Source organism: Pseudophryne corroboree, chromosome 11 (genome assembly GCF_028390025.1).
Source record: "Pseudophryne corroboree isolate aPseCor3 chromosome 11, aPseCor3.hap2, whole genome shotgun sequence".
Taxonomy (NCBI): domain Eukaryota; kingdom Metazoa; phylum Chordata; class Amphibia; order Anura; family Myobatrachidae; genus Pseudophryne; species Pseudophryne corroboree.
The window spans coordinates 55,574,430-55,592,490 of NC_086454.1; the positions used below are offsets into that span (position 1 = coordinate 55,574,430).

Consider the following 18,061-nt stretch of genomic DNA (forward strand, 5'->3'; position numbering starts at 1 on the left):
AAAAAAAGAGGCGCAATGAGGTAGCTGACTGTGTGAGTAAGATTAGCGACCCTAGTGGCCGGCACAAACACCGGGCCCATCTAGGAGTGGCACTGCAGTGTCACGCAGGATGGCCCTTCCAAAAAACCCTCCCCAAACAGCACATGACGCAAAGAAAAAAAGAGGCGCAATGAGGTAGCTGTGTGAGTAAGATTAGCGACCCTAGTGGCCGACACAAACACCGGGCCCATCTAGGAGTGGCACTGCAGTGTCACGCAGGATGGCCCTTCCAAAAAACCCTCCCCAAACAGCACATGACGCAAAGAAAAAAAGAGGCGCAATGAGGTAGCTGACTGTGTGAGTAAGATTAGCGACCCTAGTGGCCGACACAAACACCGGGCCCATCTAGGAGTGGCACTGCAGTGTCACGCAGGATGTCCCTTCCAAAAAACCCTCCCCAAACAGCACATGACGCAAAGAAAAAAAGAGGCGCAATGAGGTAGCTGTGTGAGTAAGATTAGCGACCCTAGTGGCCGACACAAACACCGGGCCCATCTAGGAGTGGCACTGCAGTGTCACGCAGGATGGCCCTTCCAAAAAACCCTCCCCAAACAGCACATGACGCAAAGAAAAAAAGAGGCGCAATGAGGTAGCTGACTGTGTGAGTAAGATTAGCGACCCTAGTGGCCGACACAAACACCGGGCCCATCTAGGAGTGGCACTGCAGTGTCACGCAGGATGTCCCTTCCAAAAAACCCTCCCCAAACAGCACATGACGCAAAGAAAAAAAGAGGCGCAATGAGGTAGCTGACTGTGTGAGTAAGATTAGCGACCCTAGTGGCCGACACAAACACCGGGCCCATCTAGGAGTGGCACTGCAGTGTCACGCAGGATGTCCCTTCCAAAAAACCCTCCCCAATCAGCACATGATGCAAAGAAAAAGAAAAGAAAAAAGAGGTGCAAGATGGAATTGTCCTTGGGCCCTCCCACCCACCCTTATGTTGTATAAACAAAACAGGACATGCACACTTTAACCAACCCATCATTTCAGTGACAGGGTCTGCCACACGACTGTGACTGATATGACGGGTTGGTTTGGACCCCCCCCCAAAAAGAAGCAATTAATCTCTCCTTGCACAAACTGGCTCTACAGAGGCAAGATGTCCACCTCATCTTCACCCTCCGATATATCACCGTGTACATCCCCCTCCTCACAGATTATCAATTCGTCCCCACTGGAATCCACCATCTCAGCTCCCTGTGTACTTTGTGGAGGCAATTGCTGCTGGTCAATGTCTCCGCGGAGGAATTGATTATAATTCATTTTAATGAACATCATCTTCTCCACATTTTCTGGATGTAACCTCGTACGCCGATTGCTGACAATTCTCCATATTCTCCATATTTTAATAGGCACAACTAAAAGGCACCTCAGGTAAACAATGGAGATGGATGGATTGGATACTAGTATACAATTATGGACGGGCTGCCGAGTGCCGACACAGAGGTAGCCACAGCCGTGAACTACCGCACTGTACTGTGTCTGCTGCTAATATATAGACTGGTTGATAAAGAGATAGTATACTCGTAACTAGTATGTATGTATAAAGAAAGAAAAAAAAACCACGGTTAGGTGGTATATACAATTATGGACGGGCTGCCGAGTGCCGACACAGAGGTAGCCACAGCCGTGAACTACCGCACTGTACTGTGTCTGCTGCTAATATATAGACTGGTTGATAAAGAGATAGTATACTCGTAACTAGTATGTATGTATAAAGAAAGAAAAAAAAACCACGGTTAGGTGGTATATACAATTATGGACGGGCTGCCGAGTGCCGACACAGAGGTAGCCACAGCCGTGAACTACCGCACTGTACTGTGTCTGCTGCTAATATATAGACTGGTTGATAAAGAGATAGTATACTCGTAACTAGTATGTATGTATAAAGAAAGAAAAAAAAACCACGGTTAGGTGGTATATACAATTATGGACGGGCTGCCGAGTGCCGACACAGAGGTAGCCACAGCCGTGAACTACCGCACTGTACTGTGTCTGCTGCTAATATATAGACTGGTTGATAAAGAGATAGTATACTCGTAACTAGTATGTATGTATAAAGAAAGAAAAAAAAACCACGGTTAGGTGGTATATACAATTATGGACGGGCTGCCGAGTGCCGACACAGAGGTAGCCACAGCCGTGAACTACCGCACTGTACTGTGTCTGCTGCTAATATATAGACTGGTTGATAAAGAGATAGTATACTCGTAACTAGTATGTATGTATAAAGAAAGAAAAAAAAACCACGGTTAGGTGGTATATACAATTATGGACGGGCTGCCGAGTGCCGACACAGAGGTAGCCACAGCCGTGAACTACCGCACTGTACTGTGTCTGCTGCTAATATATAGACTGGTTGATAAAGAGATAGTATACTCGTAACTAGTATGTATGTATAAAGAAAGAAAAAAAAACCACGGTTAGGTGGTATATACAATTATGGACGGGCTGCCGAGTGCCGACACAGAGGTAGCCACAGCCGTGAACTACCGCACTGTACTGTGTCTGCTGCTAATATATAGACTGGTTGATAAAGAGATAGTATACTCGTAACTAGTATGTATGTATAAAGAAAGAAAAAAAAACCACGGTTAGGTGGTATATACAATTATGGACGGGCTGCCGAGTGCCGACACAGAGGTAGCCACAGCCGTGAACTACCGCACTGTACTGTGTCTGCTGCTAATATATAGACTGGTTGATAAAGAGATAGTATACTCGTAACTAGTATGTATGTATAAAGAAAGAAAAAAAAACCACGGTTAGGTCACTGGTATATACAATTATGGACGGGCTGCCGAGTGCCGACACAGAGGTAGCCACAGCCGTGAACTACCGCACTGTACTGTGTCTGCTGCTAATATAGACTGGTTGATAAAGAGATAGTATACTACTAATATTATATACTGGTGGTCAGGTCACTGGTCACTAGTCACACTGGCAGTGGCACTCCTGCAGCAAAAGTGTGCACTGTTTAATTTTAATATAATATTATGTACTCCTGGCTCCTGCTATAACGTATAACTGGCACTGCAGTAGTGCTCCCCAGTCTCCCCCACAATTATAAGCTGTGTGAGCTGAGCAGTCAGACAGATATATAATATATATAGATGATGCAGCACACTGGCCTGAGCCTGAGCAGTGCACACAGATATGGTATGTGACTGAGTCACTGTGTGCTGTGTATCGCTTTTTTCAGGCAGAGAACGGATTATAAATAAAAGTGGTGGTCACTGGTCACTATCAGCAAAACTCTGCACTGTACACACTACTGAGTACTCCTAATGCTCCCCAAAATTAGTAAATCAAGTGTCTCTCTAATCTATTCTAATTCTAAACGGAGAGGACGCCAGCCACGTCCTCTCCCTATCAATCTCAATGCACGTGTGAAAATGGCGGCGACGCGCGGCTCCTTATATAGAATCCGAGTCTCGCGATAGAATCCGAGCCTCGCGAGAATCCGACAGCGTCATGATGACGTTCGGGCGCGCTCGGGTTAACCGAGCAAGGCGGGAAGATCCGAGTCGCTCGGACCCGTGAAAAAAAACATGAAGTTCTGGCGGGTTCGGATTCAGAGAAACCGAACCCGCTCATCTCTAGATTTTTGTAACAATAACTATGTACAAGTATTGCAGACAATCCGCACTTGGGATGGGCGCCCAGCATCCACTACGGACTACGAGAAATAGAATTATCGGTAAGTAAATTCTTATTTTCTCTGACGTCCTAAGTGGATGCTGGGGACTCCGTCAGGACCATGGGGATTATACCAAAGCTCCCAAACGGGCGGGAGAGTGCGGATGACTCTGCAGCACCGAATGAGAGAACTCCAGGTCCTCCTCAGCCAGGGTATCAAATTTGTAGAATTTTGCAAACGTGTTTGCCCCTGACCAAGTAGCAGCTCGGCAAAGTTGTAAAGCCGAGACCCCTCGGGCAGCCGCCCAAGATGAGCCCACCTTCCTTGTGGAATGGGCCTTTACAGATTTTGGCTGTGGCAGGCATGCCACAGAATGTGCAAGCTGAATTGTACTACAAATCCAACGCGCAATCGTCTGCTTAGAAGCAGGAGCACCCAGCTTGTTGGGTGCATACAGGATAAACAGCGAGTCAGTTTTCCTGACTCCAGCCGTCCTGGAAACATATATTTTCAGGGCCCTGACAACGTCCAGCAACTTGGAGTCCTCCAAGTCCCTAGTAGCCGCAGGCACCACAATAGGTTGGTTCAGGTGAAACGCTGACACCACCTTAGGGAGAAACTGGGGACGCGTCCGCAGTTCTGCCCTGTCCGAATGGAAAATCAGATATGGGCTTTTGTGAGACAAAGCCGCCAATTCTGACACTCGCCTGGCCGAGGCCAGGGCCAACAGCATGGTCACTTTCCATGTGAGATATTTCAAATCCACAGATTTGAGCGGTTCAAACCAATGTGATTTGAGGAATCCCAGAACTACGTTGAGATCCCACGGTGCCACTGGAGGCACAAAAGGGGGTTGTATATGCAGTACTCCCTTGACAAATGTCTGGACTTCAGGAACTGAAGCCAATTCTTTCTGGAAGAAAATCGACAGGGCCGAAATTTGAAACTTAATGGACCCCAATTTGAGGCCCATAGACACTCCTGTTTGCAGGAAATGCAGGAATCGACCCAGTTGAAATTCCTCCGTGGGGGCCTTCCTGGCCTCACACCACGCCACATATTTTCGCCAAATGCGGTGATAATGTTGTGCGGTCACCTCCTTCCTGGCATTGACCAGGGTAGGTATGACCTCTTCCGGAATGCCTTTTTCCCTTAGGATCTGGCGTTCAACCGCCATGCCGTCAAACGCAGCCGCGGTAAGTCTTGGAACAGACAGGGTCCTTGCTGAAGCAAGTCCCTTCTTAGCGGTAGAGGCCATGGGTCCTCTGTGAGCATCTCTTGAAGTTCCAGGTACCAAGTCCTTCTTGGCCAATCCGGAGCCACGGGTATAGTTCTTACTCCTCTCCGTCAGTACCTTGGGTATGAGAAGAAGAGGAGGGAACACATACACTGACTGGTACACCCACGGTGTTACCAGAGCATCCACAGCTATTGCCTGAGGGTCCCTTGACCTGGCGCAATACCTGTCCAGTTTTTTTGTTGAGGCGGGACGCCATCATGTCCACCTTTGGTCTTTCCCAACGGTTCACAATCATGTGGAAGACTTCTGGGTGAAGTCCCCACTCTCCCGGGTAAAGATCGTGCCTGCTGAGGAAGTCTGCTTCCCAGTTGTCCACTCCCGGAATGAACACTGCTGACAGTGCTATCACATGATTCTCCGCCCAGCGGAGAATCTTTGCAGCTTCTGCCATTGCCCTCCTGCTTCTTGTGCCGCCCTGTCTGTTTACGTGGGCGACTGCCGTGATGTTGTCCGACTGGATCATCACCGGCTGACCTTGAAGCAGAGGTCTTGCTAGGCATAGAGCATTGTAAATTGCCCTTAGCTCCAGTATATTTATGTGGAGAGAAGTCTCTAGACTTGACCACTTTCCCTGGAATTTTCTTCCCTGTGTGACTGCTCCCCAGCCTCTCAGGCTGGCATCCGTGGTCACCAGGATCCAATCCTGAATGCCGAATCTGCGGCCCTCTAGTAGATGAGCACTCTGCAGCCACCACAGAAGAGACACCCTTGTCCTCAGAGACAGGGTTATCCGCTGATGCATCTGAAGATGCGATCCGGACTATTTGTCCAGCAGATCCCACTGAAAAGTTCTTGCGTGAAATCTGCCGAATGGAATCGCTTCGTAAGAAGCCACCATTTTTCCCAGGACCCTTGTGCAATGATGCACTGACACTTTTCCTGGTTTTAGGAGGTTCCTGACTAGCTCGGATAACTCCCTGGCTTTCTCCTCCGGGAGAAACACCTTTTTCTGGACTGTGTCCAGAATCATCCCTAGGAACAGCAGACGTGTCGTTGGGATCAGCTGCGATTTTGGAATATTTAGAATCCAGCCGTGCTGTTGTAGCAGTACCCGAGATAGTGCTACTCCGACCTCCAACTGTTCCCTGGACTTTGCCCTTATCAGGAGATCGTCCAAGTAAGGGATAATTAAGACGCCTTTTCTTTGAAGAAGAATCATCATTTCGGCCATTACCTTGGTAAAGACCCGGGGTGCCGTGGACAATCCAAACGGCAGCGTCTGAAACTGATAATGACAGTCCTGTACTACGAACCTGAGGTACCCTTGGTGAGAAGGGCAAATTGGGACATGAAGGTAAGCATCCTTGATGTCCAGGGACACCATATAGTCCCCTTCTTCCAGGTTCGCTATCACTGCTCTGAGTGACTCCATCTTGAATTTGAACCTTTGTATGTAAGTGTTCAAAGATTTCAGATTTAGAATAGGTCTCACCGAGCCGTCTGGCTTCGGTACCACAAATAGTGTGGAATAATACCCCTTTCCCTGTTGTAGGAGGGGTACTTTGATTATCACCTGCTGGGAATACAGCTTGTGAATTTCTTCCAATACGCCTCCCTGTCGGAGGGAGACGTTGGTAAAGCAGACTTCAGGAACCTGCGAGGGGGAGACGTCTCGAATTCCAATCTGTACCCCTGGGATACTACCTGTAGGATCCAGGGGTCTACTTGCGAGTGAGCCCACTGCGCGCAGAAACTCTTGAGACGACCCCCCACCGCACCTGAGTCCGCTTGTAAGGCCCCAGCGTCATGCTGAGGACTTGGCAGAAGCGGTGGAGGGCTTCTGTTCCTGGGAAGAGGCTGTCTGCTGCAGTCTTTTTCCCTTTCCTCTACCCCGGGGCAGATATGACTGGCCTTTTGCCCGCTTGCCCTTATGGGGACGAAAGGACTGAGGCTGAAAAGACGGTGTCTTTTTCTGCTGAGAGGTGAGTTGGGGTAAAAAGGTGGATTTTCCAGCTGTTGCTGTGGCCACCAGGTCCGAAAGACCGACCCCAAATAACTCCTCCCCTTTATACGGCAATACTTCCATGTGCCGTTTGGAATCCGCATCACCTGACCACTGTCGTGTCCATAAACATCTTCTGGCAGAAATGGACATCGCACTTACTCTTGATGCCAGGGTGCAAATATCCCTCTGTGCATCACGCATATATAGAAACGCATCTTTTAAACGCTCTACAGTCAATAAAATACTGTCCCCGTCAAGGGTATCAATATTTTCAGTCAGGTAATCCGACCAAGCCACCCCAGCGCTGCACATCCAGGCTGAGGCAATCGCTGGTCGCAGTATAACACCAGTATGAGTGTATATACTTTTTAGGACATTTTCCAGCTTCCTATCAGCTGGTTCCTTGAGGGCGGCCGTATCAGGAGACGGTAACGCCACTTGTTTTGATAAGCGTGTGAGTGCCTTATCCACCCTAGGGGGTGTTTCCCAACGCGCCCTAACTTCTGGCGGGACAGGGTATAATGCCAATAATTTCTTAGATATTAGCAGTTTTTTATCGGGGTTAACCCACGCTTCATCACACACTTCAATCAATTTATCTGATTCAGGAAAAACTACGGGTAGTTTTTTCACACCCCACATAATACCCTTTTTTTTTTTTGTGGTACTTGTAGTATCAGAAATATGTAACGCCTCCTTCATTGCCGTGATTATGTAACGTGTGGCCCTACTGGAAAATACGTTTGTTTCTTCACCGTCGACACTGGAGTCAGTGTCCGTGTCTGTGTCTATGTCGACCGACTGAAGTAATGGGCGTTTTAAAGCCCCTGACGGTGTTTGAGACGCCAGGACAGGTACTAATTGTTTTGCCGGCCGTCTCATATCGTCAACCGACCTTGTAGCGTGTTGACACTATCACGTAATTCCATAAATAAAGCCATCCATTCCGGTGTCGACTCCCTAGGGGGTGACATCCCATTACAGGCAATTGCTCCGCCTCCACTAACATCGTCCTCATACCTGTCGACACACACGTACCGACACACAGCACACACACAGGGAATGCTCTGATAGAGGACAGGACCCCACTAGCCCTTTGGGGAGACAGAGGGAGAGTTTGCCAGCACACACCAAGGCGCTATAATTATACAGGGACAACCTTATAGTAAGTGTTTTCCCTTATAGCAGCTTAATATATATTAATATCGCCAAAATATGCCCCCCCTCTCTGTTTTAACCCTGTTTCTGTAGTGCAGTGCAGGGGAGAGCCTGGGAGCCTTCCCACCAGCGGATCTGTGTGGGAAAAATGGCGCTGTGTGCTGAGGAGATAGGCCCCGCCCCCTTCACGGCGGGCTCTTCTCCCGGTTTTTTCTGTAATCCTGGCAGGGGTTAAATACATCCATATAGCCCAGGGGCTATATGTGATGTATTTTTAGCCAGTAAAGGTAATTACATTGCTGCCCAGGGCGCCCCCCCCAGCGCCCTGCACCCTCAGTGACCGCGGTGTGAAGTGTGCTGAGAGCAATGGCGCACAGCTGCAGTGCTGTGCGCTACCTTAAGAAGACTGGGAAGTCTTCAGCCGCCGATTTCTGGACCTCTTCTCTCTTCAGCATCTGTAAGGGGGCCGGCGGCGCGGCTCCGGTGACCCATCCAGGCTGTACCTGTGATCGTCCCTCTGGAGCTAGTGTCCAGTAGCCTAAGAAGCCCAATCCATCCTGCACGCAGGTGAGTTCGCTTCTTCTCCCCTTAGTCCCGCGTTGCAGTGAGCCTGTTGCCAGCAGGACTCACTGAAAATAAAAAACCTAACAAACTTTTATTCTAAGCAGCTCTTTAGGAGAGCCACCTAGATTGCACCCTTCTCGGCCGGGCACAAAAATCTAACTGAGGCTTGGAGGAGGGTCATAGGGGGAGGAGCCAGTGCACACCACCTAGTGGTCAAACTTTTAATTTTGTGCCCTGTCTCCTGCGGAGCCGCTATTCTCCATGGTCCTGACGGAGTCCCCAGCATCCACTTAGGACGTCAGAGAAATAAAAGTTAAATTTTCTGACCAACCATAGCCATGGACAGCTGGTCATCCTTATACTGTCATGATGATAGGCCTATCTTTATGTGGAGGCCTGTAGCTTTAGTCCCTTCCACTCCATTGTTGACCCTCTGTAGTTGAATCAAGGCAAGTTGCATTACTTATACTGCATCAATATGATCTTGTGTAACTGGCTGAGATATTAAAATTAGCTTGTAAGGGCAAACACTGAGCACTTACGGAGGGCATTACATGTCTTTATAATTCCTGCTTCATTTTTAAACAACGTATAGGGGTTGGAGAGAAAGGTGTTAGAATCTTCTTCTTAATGGAATGACCTTTGCACTAAAATTATGCTCAATTTAGACTGAAACATGCTGGATGGTCATGCGAAACGTTGGTATACTGTAGCATCATTCAAAATGCAGAAAGTGGTTGTACACTAAGGAACCATTGGCATATTTATCATCGGTGCATAGTGTGTGGCCCACACCGCACACCCTTAAAATTATATTTAACCCCCGGAGTCCCACAGCGAATGGCGCCGCAGACTGAAATAAGCAGCAAAACAGCGTGACGCCCATTTTTCCGGTGATTTGTACATGCGCAATAGACATGAATCTGGGAGCAAGACACAGGCGCCATGGTCCTGGAGACCTGCGCATGAACAGTACACTCTAGCACAGTCTACTGCACTGCCAGACAGAAGGAGAGCCCTGTGCGGAACAGCTGCCTTTCTTTCTATTTGTAAATGGTGATACGTTCTATTTATCTACAGTCAAAATCCCGACTGTCAAAATACCGACAACCATTGACCGCCAGTTAAAATCCCAACAAGGTCAAAATCCCGACATGGCCTAAATACCAACATTGAAAATACCAACAAGGTCAAAATACCGACATTTAAAATGTAGACAGGTCAAAAAGTCAACATGAGCTTTTTATGACTTTTTCATTGAAACCGACTTGTTCATACTTTACCATGGCAGTGAACCTGGAGGGGGAATATAATAGTGTGCGGAGTGCAGCTAGGCACCGTGCCCAAAGCATGGCGAGTGCACACTTATACAGTGTCCATGTCGACCTATGCCGACACCCACACAATGTTTTTTTTAAATGTGTCCACTTTTTGACCTTTTTGGGATTTTGATTGTAGGTATTTCATACTAAAACCTTGTAAATGACCCTTATACTTTTAGACTATGCAACTGAGAAGATTAAGGGGCCTATTTATCACCATCCGCATCCAGGATGCGGATGACAGGTGATAAAATCGCCCAAACTCGCACTGCAGGGATGTATCAATTATCGCATGCTGGAACAGAGCTTGCGGTCAAGCTCTGTCCCTGCGATGCCTCTTCGCAGTATCATCGGGGTATTTTTCGTAAAAAATACCCCAATGTCCTGCTGCTACCGCCGCTGCCCGGTCAACACCCCCATCGTGACCCCCCCTCCAGCAGGATAATATACTCCCTGAGCAGGGAGCCGGTCCGCGTTGCTTCAGAAGGCTGCCGGGCGCTGGGTCCTTCTCCTGCGCTGTGACCCCCAGGACTGTAAAGTGCGCTGCCGTTTTACAGCGTCACTTTACTGCACCGGTGTCACATTGCAGCATATGGGGGACCCGGCGCCCTGCAGCGCTCACCGGGAGAGCGGACACCGGCTCCCTGGACAGGTGAGTATGGTTTTATGGGTTTTTTTTTTTTTTGCTTTTTTATTTATTTTAACACTGTGATCATCTTTTGTGTCCATCGGACACACATAGCTGGTCACTCTGCCGGGTCCCCGCTCAGCTTTCTCTGCCAGGGGCAGAGAAAGCTGGGCAAAAGGGTGCTTATCACAGTGCTGCTCTGTGAACTCACCAGGGCACACTGCGGTATTTTTTCACATTTTTTATTTGTAAATTTGGCCACATCATATTTCTTATTATAAGTATAAGGAATGCGATGTGGGTTACTAAAAAAAAAGTGAATTCAAGGGTTTGCAGCAGTGTTAATACATTCACATCACATCACAATCACATTCAGGTGATATTAAAAATAATGTGAAACGGGTGTGAAAACTCCTTTTTTCACATTATTTTAGTAAAAATAATGTTAATAAATAGCTCCTAAGAACCTACATGTTCTTTAAAACATTTACAATGAAATTATAAATTGAAACAGTATGAAATACTGTACCTGCAATACCCAGTATATCCTTCACCAAGTTCATTTAGATCAAATATTGATAAGCTACTGTTCACATAACCTCTTAGGCATCTGAAAAACAAATACAAAACATTTAGGATGAAAACAGCTACAGTAGCTTCTACTCACTTACTAGTCATTCAATTATATGAGCAATCAGAAAGCAAACATTACTTCTCATGTCTGTATCCTTCATCCAAGCAGGGGCCGTACTTGAAGGCATACACAAAGCGAGGGATATAATCGGAAGTGATCGCAATGACAAATGCATTAGTGATGACAGCTACAACACCAATTCCTTCCAAAATGCCATACCAGATACCTAAAAAGAAATGCCACCATTTAGCATTTATATAAGTTCACATTAATATACAGTATATTGTAGAATATGTCAACTTGTGAGTGAGAGGCGACTGGTTACCGATCAACTTGTGAACTCATGCTTTTGCTAACATGTATTATTTAGGTGTGACACATGAAGCTGAATGTATTGCAGGGGGCAGAGGCGTCGGAACAGGTGGGGCAAGGGGGCAGCATGATCCCCCCAAACATGATGGAGGTGGAGGAGCGCTTACTTCCACATCCCTGTGGGCGGCTTCTACTTTAAAAGTACAGTCAAAGTTTGCAGGTGTGCGCAATCCCTGGTACAGAGTCTAATGTTTATCTCTCACTGATCTTTCTTCCTTGATTAACCAGTATCAAAGGATTCAGTTCTTTCGGAGAAATTTCACAATAATCACTGTTCCGCTTCTTTCCCAAAACTCGTGAGGTGACTAATAGTGTCCACCCTTAAGCGCATATGTGATGTTAGTACCGGTACCTCCTGGGATATCAGCACCATCTCACCACTGGCTCGACAAATCCTGGTCACTCCCACTGACTCCTTGGTCTGCTACAGTATGTCTCAATACCAGGTACTTATAGAGACACAGTTATCTGCAGCAGTTGGTTATTTTATGCCCCATATAATAGTGCCCTTGTTAAGTTCTTTGAACCATAGCAGTGTCCCAGTTAATGTTATACCGCATAGCACTGCCCTAGTTAATGTTATAACCCATAGTAGTGCCCGAGTTAATGTTATATCCCATAGCAGTGCCCTAGTTAATGTTATACCGCACAGTGGTGTCCTAGTTAATGTTATACCCCATAGCAGTGCCCCAGTTAATGTTATACCCCATAGTAGTGTCCTAGTTAATGTTATACCCCATAGCAGTGCCCTAGTTAATGTTATTCCCCATAATAGTGTCCTAGTTAATGTTATACCCCATAGCAGTGCTCTAGTTAATGTTATTCCCCATAGTAGTGTCCTAGTTAATGTTATACTCCATAGCAGTGCCCTAGTTAATGTTATACACCATGGCAGTGCTCAAGTTAATGTTATACCCCATAGCAGTGCCCTAGTTAATGTTATACCCCATAACAGTGCCCTAGTTAATGTTATACCCCATAGCAGTGCCCTAGTTAATGTTATACCCATAGTAGTGCCCTAGTTAATGTTATACCCCATAGTAGTGCCCTAGTTAATGTTATACCCCATAGTAGTGTCCTAGTCAATGTTATACCCCATAGCAGTGCCCTAGTTAATGTTATACCCATAGTAGTGTCCTAGTTAATGTTATACCCCATAGTAGTGTCCTAATTAATGTTATACCCCATAGTACAGATGTAGTACTGCTGATCATTTCTGCGATGCAGCATGCTGCAACACGGGCTTGCCAGGCTGCGACTATTCACAGCCTGCGATTGCACCATTGCTTCCTAAATGATTAGTCGCAGCCTGGCGCTTCAAGCAGTATGCCATATCGCAGTAAGATGAGCATGGCTACATCTGTCGTGCCTTAGTTAATTTTAAGGACCATATTAGTGCCCCAGTTCACACTTTTTCACACAGTACCCTAATTTACATTATGACATACAATGTCCCCAGTTCATATTATGCCACTTTACTGTGCCCCTTTTCATATTATGCCCACCCATCCGAATCACTGTATGCCACATTACAGTGCTCCACTTCATATTATAGCACATTACAGTGAGCAGCTCAAATTCTGGCACATAACAGTTCCTCCCTACCATTATAAAATCCACTACACACACCTTCCTCTAAAAATGGAATGCCACCCCATTCAGAATGTGTAATGGGTCAGACCCAGTTGATTGGCAGGCAAATCCGGGAAAAGGGTATGCAAGTACAGTATATAACCAGCCCCCCTAAGGGGCCATTAGGCCCCCTAAAGGAACCTTCATCACCCACTATAGCTACGCCCATGGTGGTTGAGTTAAGAATTTTCACAATAATCACTGTTCCGCTTCTTTCCCAAAACTCGTGGGGTGACTAGTAATGTCCCCCCTTAAACACATATGTGATATTAGTACCGGTACCTCCTGGGATATCAGCACCATCTCACCACTGGCTCGACAGATCCTGGTCACACCCACTGACTCCTTGGTCTGCTACAGTATGTCCCAATCCCAGGTGCTCATAGAGACACAGTTATCTGCAGCAGTTGGTTATTTTATGCCCCATATAATAGTGCCCTTGTTAAGTTCTTTGAACCATAGCAGTGTCCCAGTTAATGTTATACCGCATAGCAGTGTCCTAGTTAATGTTATAACCCATAGCAGTGCCCGAGTTAATGTTATACCCCATAGCAGTGCTCTTGTTAATGTTATTCCCCATAGTAGTGTCCTAGTTAATGTTATACTCCATAGCAGTGCCCTAGTTAATATTATACACCATGGCAGTGCTCAAGTTAATGTTATACCCCATAGCAGTGCCCTAGTTAATGTTATACCCCATAGCAGTGCCCTAGTTAATGTTATACCCCATAGTAGTGTCCTAGTTAATGTTATACCCCATAGTAGTGCCCTAGTTAATGTTATACCCCATAGTAGTGTCCTAGTTAATGTTATACCCCATAGTAGTGCCCTAGTTAATGTTATACCCCATAGCAGTGCCCTAGTTAATGTAATACCCATAGTAGTGTCCTAGTTAATGTTATATCCCATAGTAGTGTCCTAGTTAATGTTATACCCCATAGTAGTGCCCTAGTTAATGTTATACCCCATAGTAGTGTCCTAGATAATGTTATACCCCATAGTAGTGTCCTAGTTAACGTTATACCCATAGTAGTGTCCTAGTTAATGTTATACCCCATAGTAGTGTCCTAGTTAATGTACGCACATGGTGGTTGGGTTAAGACCAAATTTCAGGAACCTATTGCAGATTTTGGCAAATATTCTGTGGAACTGTTTTGATAATGTTTCTAATCTGTAATTTGAATGCTTATGACACGTTCACAACTGAAACAATTACTGCTAAGGTTAAGATGTAAGCAAAACACAATAAATAAAATAAATAAACCTACTCTAAGACAGCTCCAATTTACGTTTTCAAGAAAATGGTACAACCAGATAACCAGATGTCACAAGAGAAGAATTTTTTAACCTGATACTGTACTTGCCTATATCAGTGGCTCTGGCTGGCATTGGTCTTCTCCATTGTGTAACAAACTTGTAGGCATCCAGTCTTATCTCAATTATGTTATTTAGCAATGCCAGGAGAGGAGCCAGTGGAAAGGCAGCTACAAATATCGTTGTAAATCCAAACTGTATAACTGAAATACATGATAAGAGGTCATTATGTGTCTGTAGCTACAGATAAACATCTATTCAATATATTTCCAGAGACTACTGGTTCTAATGCATTCTGATGACACATCAGTAATTTATATCAATAAAAGATAGAAGACCTGTGTTGATGTAAAGATGTGTCCTCATACAGTACATCATTGCTGCAGTCATGCCAAACAGCCCCTCTCATCCTGCCAGGTCCCCCGAGAGTGTTAGCATTGGGCGTCTTTTTTCAGAAAATGCATCTTAGTCGCAATGCAGCTAGGGTGCACCAGGAGACTGTGCTGATTAATTTCATATGCGACACTTGTATATATGTGTGCGTCTGAGTCTCTGACTCTGTATACGAAGCACTACAATGTAATGGCTGCAGCTTTTTTCAATATAAGTTCTGTTGTGCTCCATATACAGACTCAGTCACACACAATATATGAGTGTGGTTTCCATCTCTAACAACAGGGGTAGTAGAGGTGAAGGTTGTGGTTTTCAAAGGTTACAATGTAGCAGAACTCCCCGTATACTTTCAATAACATTTTCCACAATTGAAATGTATTAGGATAGGTTTGAGTGAAAGCTCAGCCGCTCACAGCCAATCAAGGGGCAGGTTTTACAGTGGAGCCCTCTGATTGGCTAGCAGCTGTGTTAATGACAGAAGGCACCCGGGTCCCACTCAGTTGTGTAGTGGAAGTGGATGTGGTCACACTACCACTTTCACATGTCCGTATGATGTGTATATATATATTTTTTTAACCCTTTGGATGCCTGCTTGGAATGAAGAGGACCGTTCTACACAGGAAATAGTTTGTCGTAGATTTCTACTGGAGAAGAGGACCGAAAGGGCAGGTGGATGTAGGTAAGTATGTGAATGTGAGTGTGCATGAATGCTTTATTAAAGTTGTACTTTGAGCATTATTCAGTATGGAGCAATCACATACTGAACTATTTTTTTTTTTTTAAATAAGTTTTATTGATTTATGCATAAGGAGTCACAAAGGTATAAACGTTAGACAACATTTTTTGGATCATTACAGAATGTGTAACATTTTGAGGCAATATAAAAGATAAAAATCGGTATGTATACTTTCTAACAGCATTGGGCGTGATGATCCATTTTATCGAATAACAAAGAGCGTAAGTGGAAACTTCAATATAGTTACGGAAAAAAACAAAACGTTAGAAGAAAGAAAAAGAGTAAGAGAAGATAAAGAGGGGTAGGGGGGTTGGGGGGGGGTCGGCCACACAGGGCTGGTCACTAGGTCGGTTCCTATCATCCGTATCTAGAGCGAATCAAATGGTTGTCAATGGCAATTCAGCTTTAAAGTGCGTTGTCCAAGGCGTCCAGGTGCGTATGAAAGTGACGGAAGTGTCATGTAGGGCAGCTGTAATGCGTTCTAGTTTATATGTAGTCCATATAGCATTAACAGTGGCGGGAAGAGTAGGTGGTGAGGTGGACTTCCAATTCGCTGCAATTTGGCATTTGGCCGTATTTAGGATGTGTTTGATTAGTTTTAGTAGATGGCTAGGTGTGTCTGGGATTGGGCGTGAAAGTAGAGAGTAAGAAGGGGAGGCTGGAACAACCACCTCAGTAATTTCTAGTATTAATTTATGAATTTGTCGCCAGTAGCGTCGGGCGATCCCACAGGACCACCAAACATGCAGCATGGTTCCCCTCTGTCCACAATGTCTCCAACATCTGTCAGAGCAGGACGGATATATAGCCTGGAGTCTAGATGGCACAAGGTACCATCGATAGTAAATTTTATAAGAATTTTCTTTGATACGAACCGATAAGGAGCTCTTAGCGATTTCCTGTCTGATATCAACCCACTCCTCTATCGTCAATGCCTCTCCCATATCCCTTTCCCATGCTATTTCATGAGACTCTTTGGCAGGGGAATTGTATGATAGCAAAATTTGATAAATAGCAGACAGCAAACCTTTTGTGGAACGTTGCCCACAACATAAAGATTCAAATGCCGTTTTAGGTGAAGGGTGAGCATTGTGTCTTAAAGTAGAGTAAAGGTGACGAATTTGTAGGAATTGATAGAAGGATGATTGGGGAAGAGCAAATCGCGATTGCAGGTCCGCAAACATGGGGAATGAAGAAAGGGGGGCCAGATCGAACAAGAAAAGGATATTGTGAGAAGTCCAGTGTTTAAAAGCAAGGTGGTTGGTGCCGGGGGGGAACTTGGAATTGTTCCATAGGGGGGTCAGCAACGGGTTATAGGAACGAAGGCGATAATAGCGGGTGCATTGATCCCAGACCGATAGAGCAAATCGCATTGTCGGCAATAGGAGAGACGAAGCCGGGCGGCAGCGGGGCTCGCACCATAGCAGGGTTGAAGGAGAGTATACATTTATCACTTGAGCTTCCAAGAGAGTCCATAATCTCTGTTCAGGGGGTGAGTGCCATAATGCACAAGAGGCCAGATGTGTGGCACGATAGTAATTGATCAGGTCCGGCATACCTAGGCCCCCTGAGTCTCTATGCTGCTGGATTATTCGTATCTTAACTCTGGGCTTCTTTCCAGCCCAAATGAAAATCGAAAGATCTCTTTGCAGATTCTTCAATATTTTGGTCGGGATATGGATAGGGAGGGTCTGCCAAAGATATAGCAAGCGTGGGAGTATATTCATTTTAATAGCAGCTATACGCCCAAGCCAAGAGATAAAGAATTTATTCCAGCCCCCAAGGTCAGTACGTATGGAAGCGAATAGACGCGGAAAGTTTGCCGTGTATAATGATGTGTGAGACTTTGTTAAATAGATTCCTAGATACTTAATTTTGGTGTGTTGCCACTTAAATGGGTAGGAGGACTGAAGGAGGCGTAGGTCCCGAGGAGTCACATGTATATCTAAGATTTCTGTTTTGCTCGCGTTAAGTTTGTAATTAGATAGCGAGCTATAAGATTGAATCTCCTCAAACAGGTGTTGTAGAGATACATGTGGGTCAGTCAAGGTAAGAATGACGTCATTCGCATATAGCGCTATCTTGAAGTCATGATTTCCCACCTTGATGCCCGAGATGTTGGTATTCAATCTGATTTTGGCCGCCAACGGTTCCATCACCAGAGCAAATAGCAATGGAGACAGTGGGCAGCCCTGCCGGGTGCCATTTCTAATTGAGAGTGATGGGGAAGCTAGGCCGTTGACGAGGATGGAGGCTGAGGGATTGTAGTAAAGTGCAATAACGGCATTATAAAAGGCTCCATGCAAGCCCATGTTCTTCAAAGTTTGACGGATAAAGGGCCATGCCACCCTATCAAAGGCTTTTTCTGCATCCAAAGCCACCA

The 18,061-nt window shown here is 45.8% G+C and overlaps 1 protein-coding gene across 5 annotated transcripts in view; it reads right to left on the bottom strand.

The window, feature by feature from the left end:
• Positions 1–18,061, bottom strand: part of ANO3 (anoctamin 3) — a 1,051,220-nt gene that overhangs the window by 21,670 nt on the left and 1,011,489 nt on the right. For all 5 annotated transcript variants that reach the window (XM_063944334.1, XM_063944333.1, XM_063944335.1 and 2 more), the window contains 3 exons: positions 14,600–14,752; positions 11,310–11,457; positions 11,127–11,207 (listed from right to left, as the gene is read on the bottom strand). In XM_063944334.1, coding sequence (XP_063800404.1) covers positions 11,127–11,207; positions 11,310–11,457; positions 14,600–14,752 — 382 coding nt within the window. The remainder of the gene's footprint in view (positions 1–11,126; positions 11,208–11,309; positions 11,458–14,599; positions 14,753–18,061) is intronic.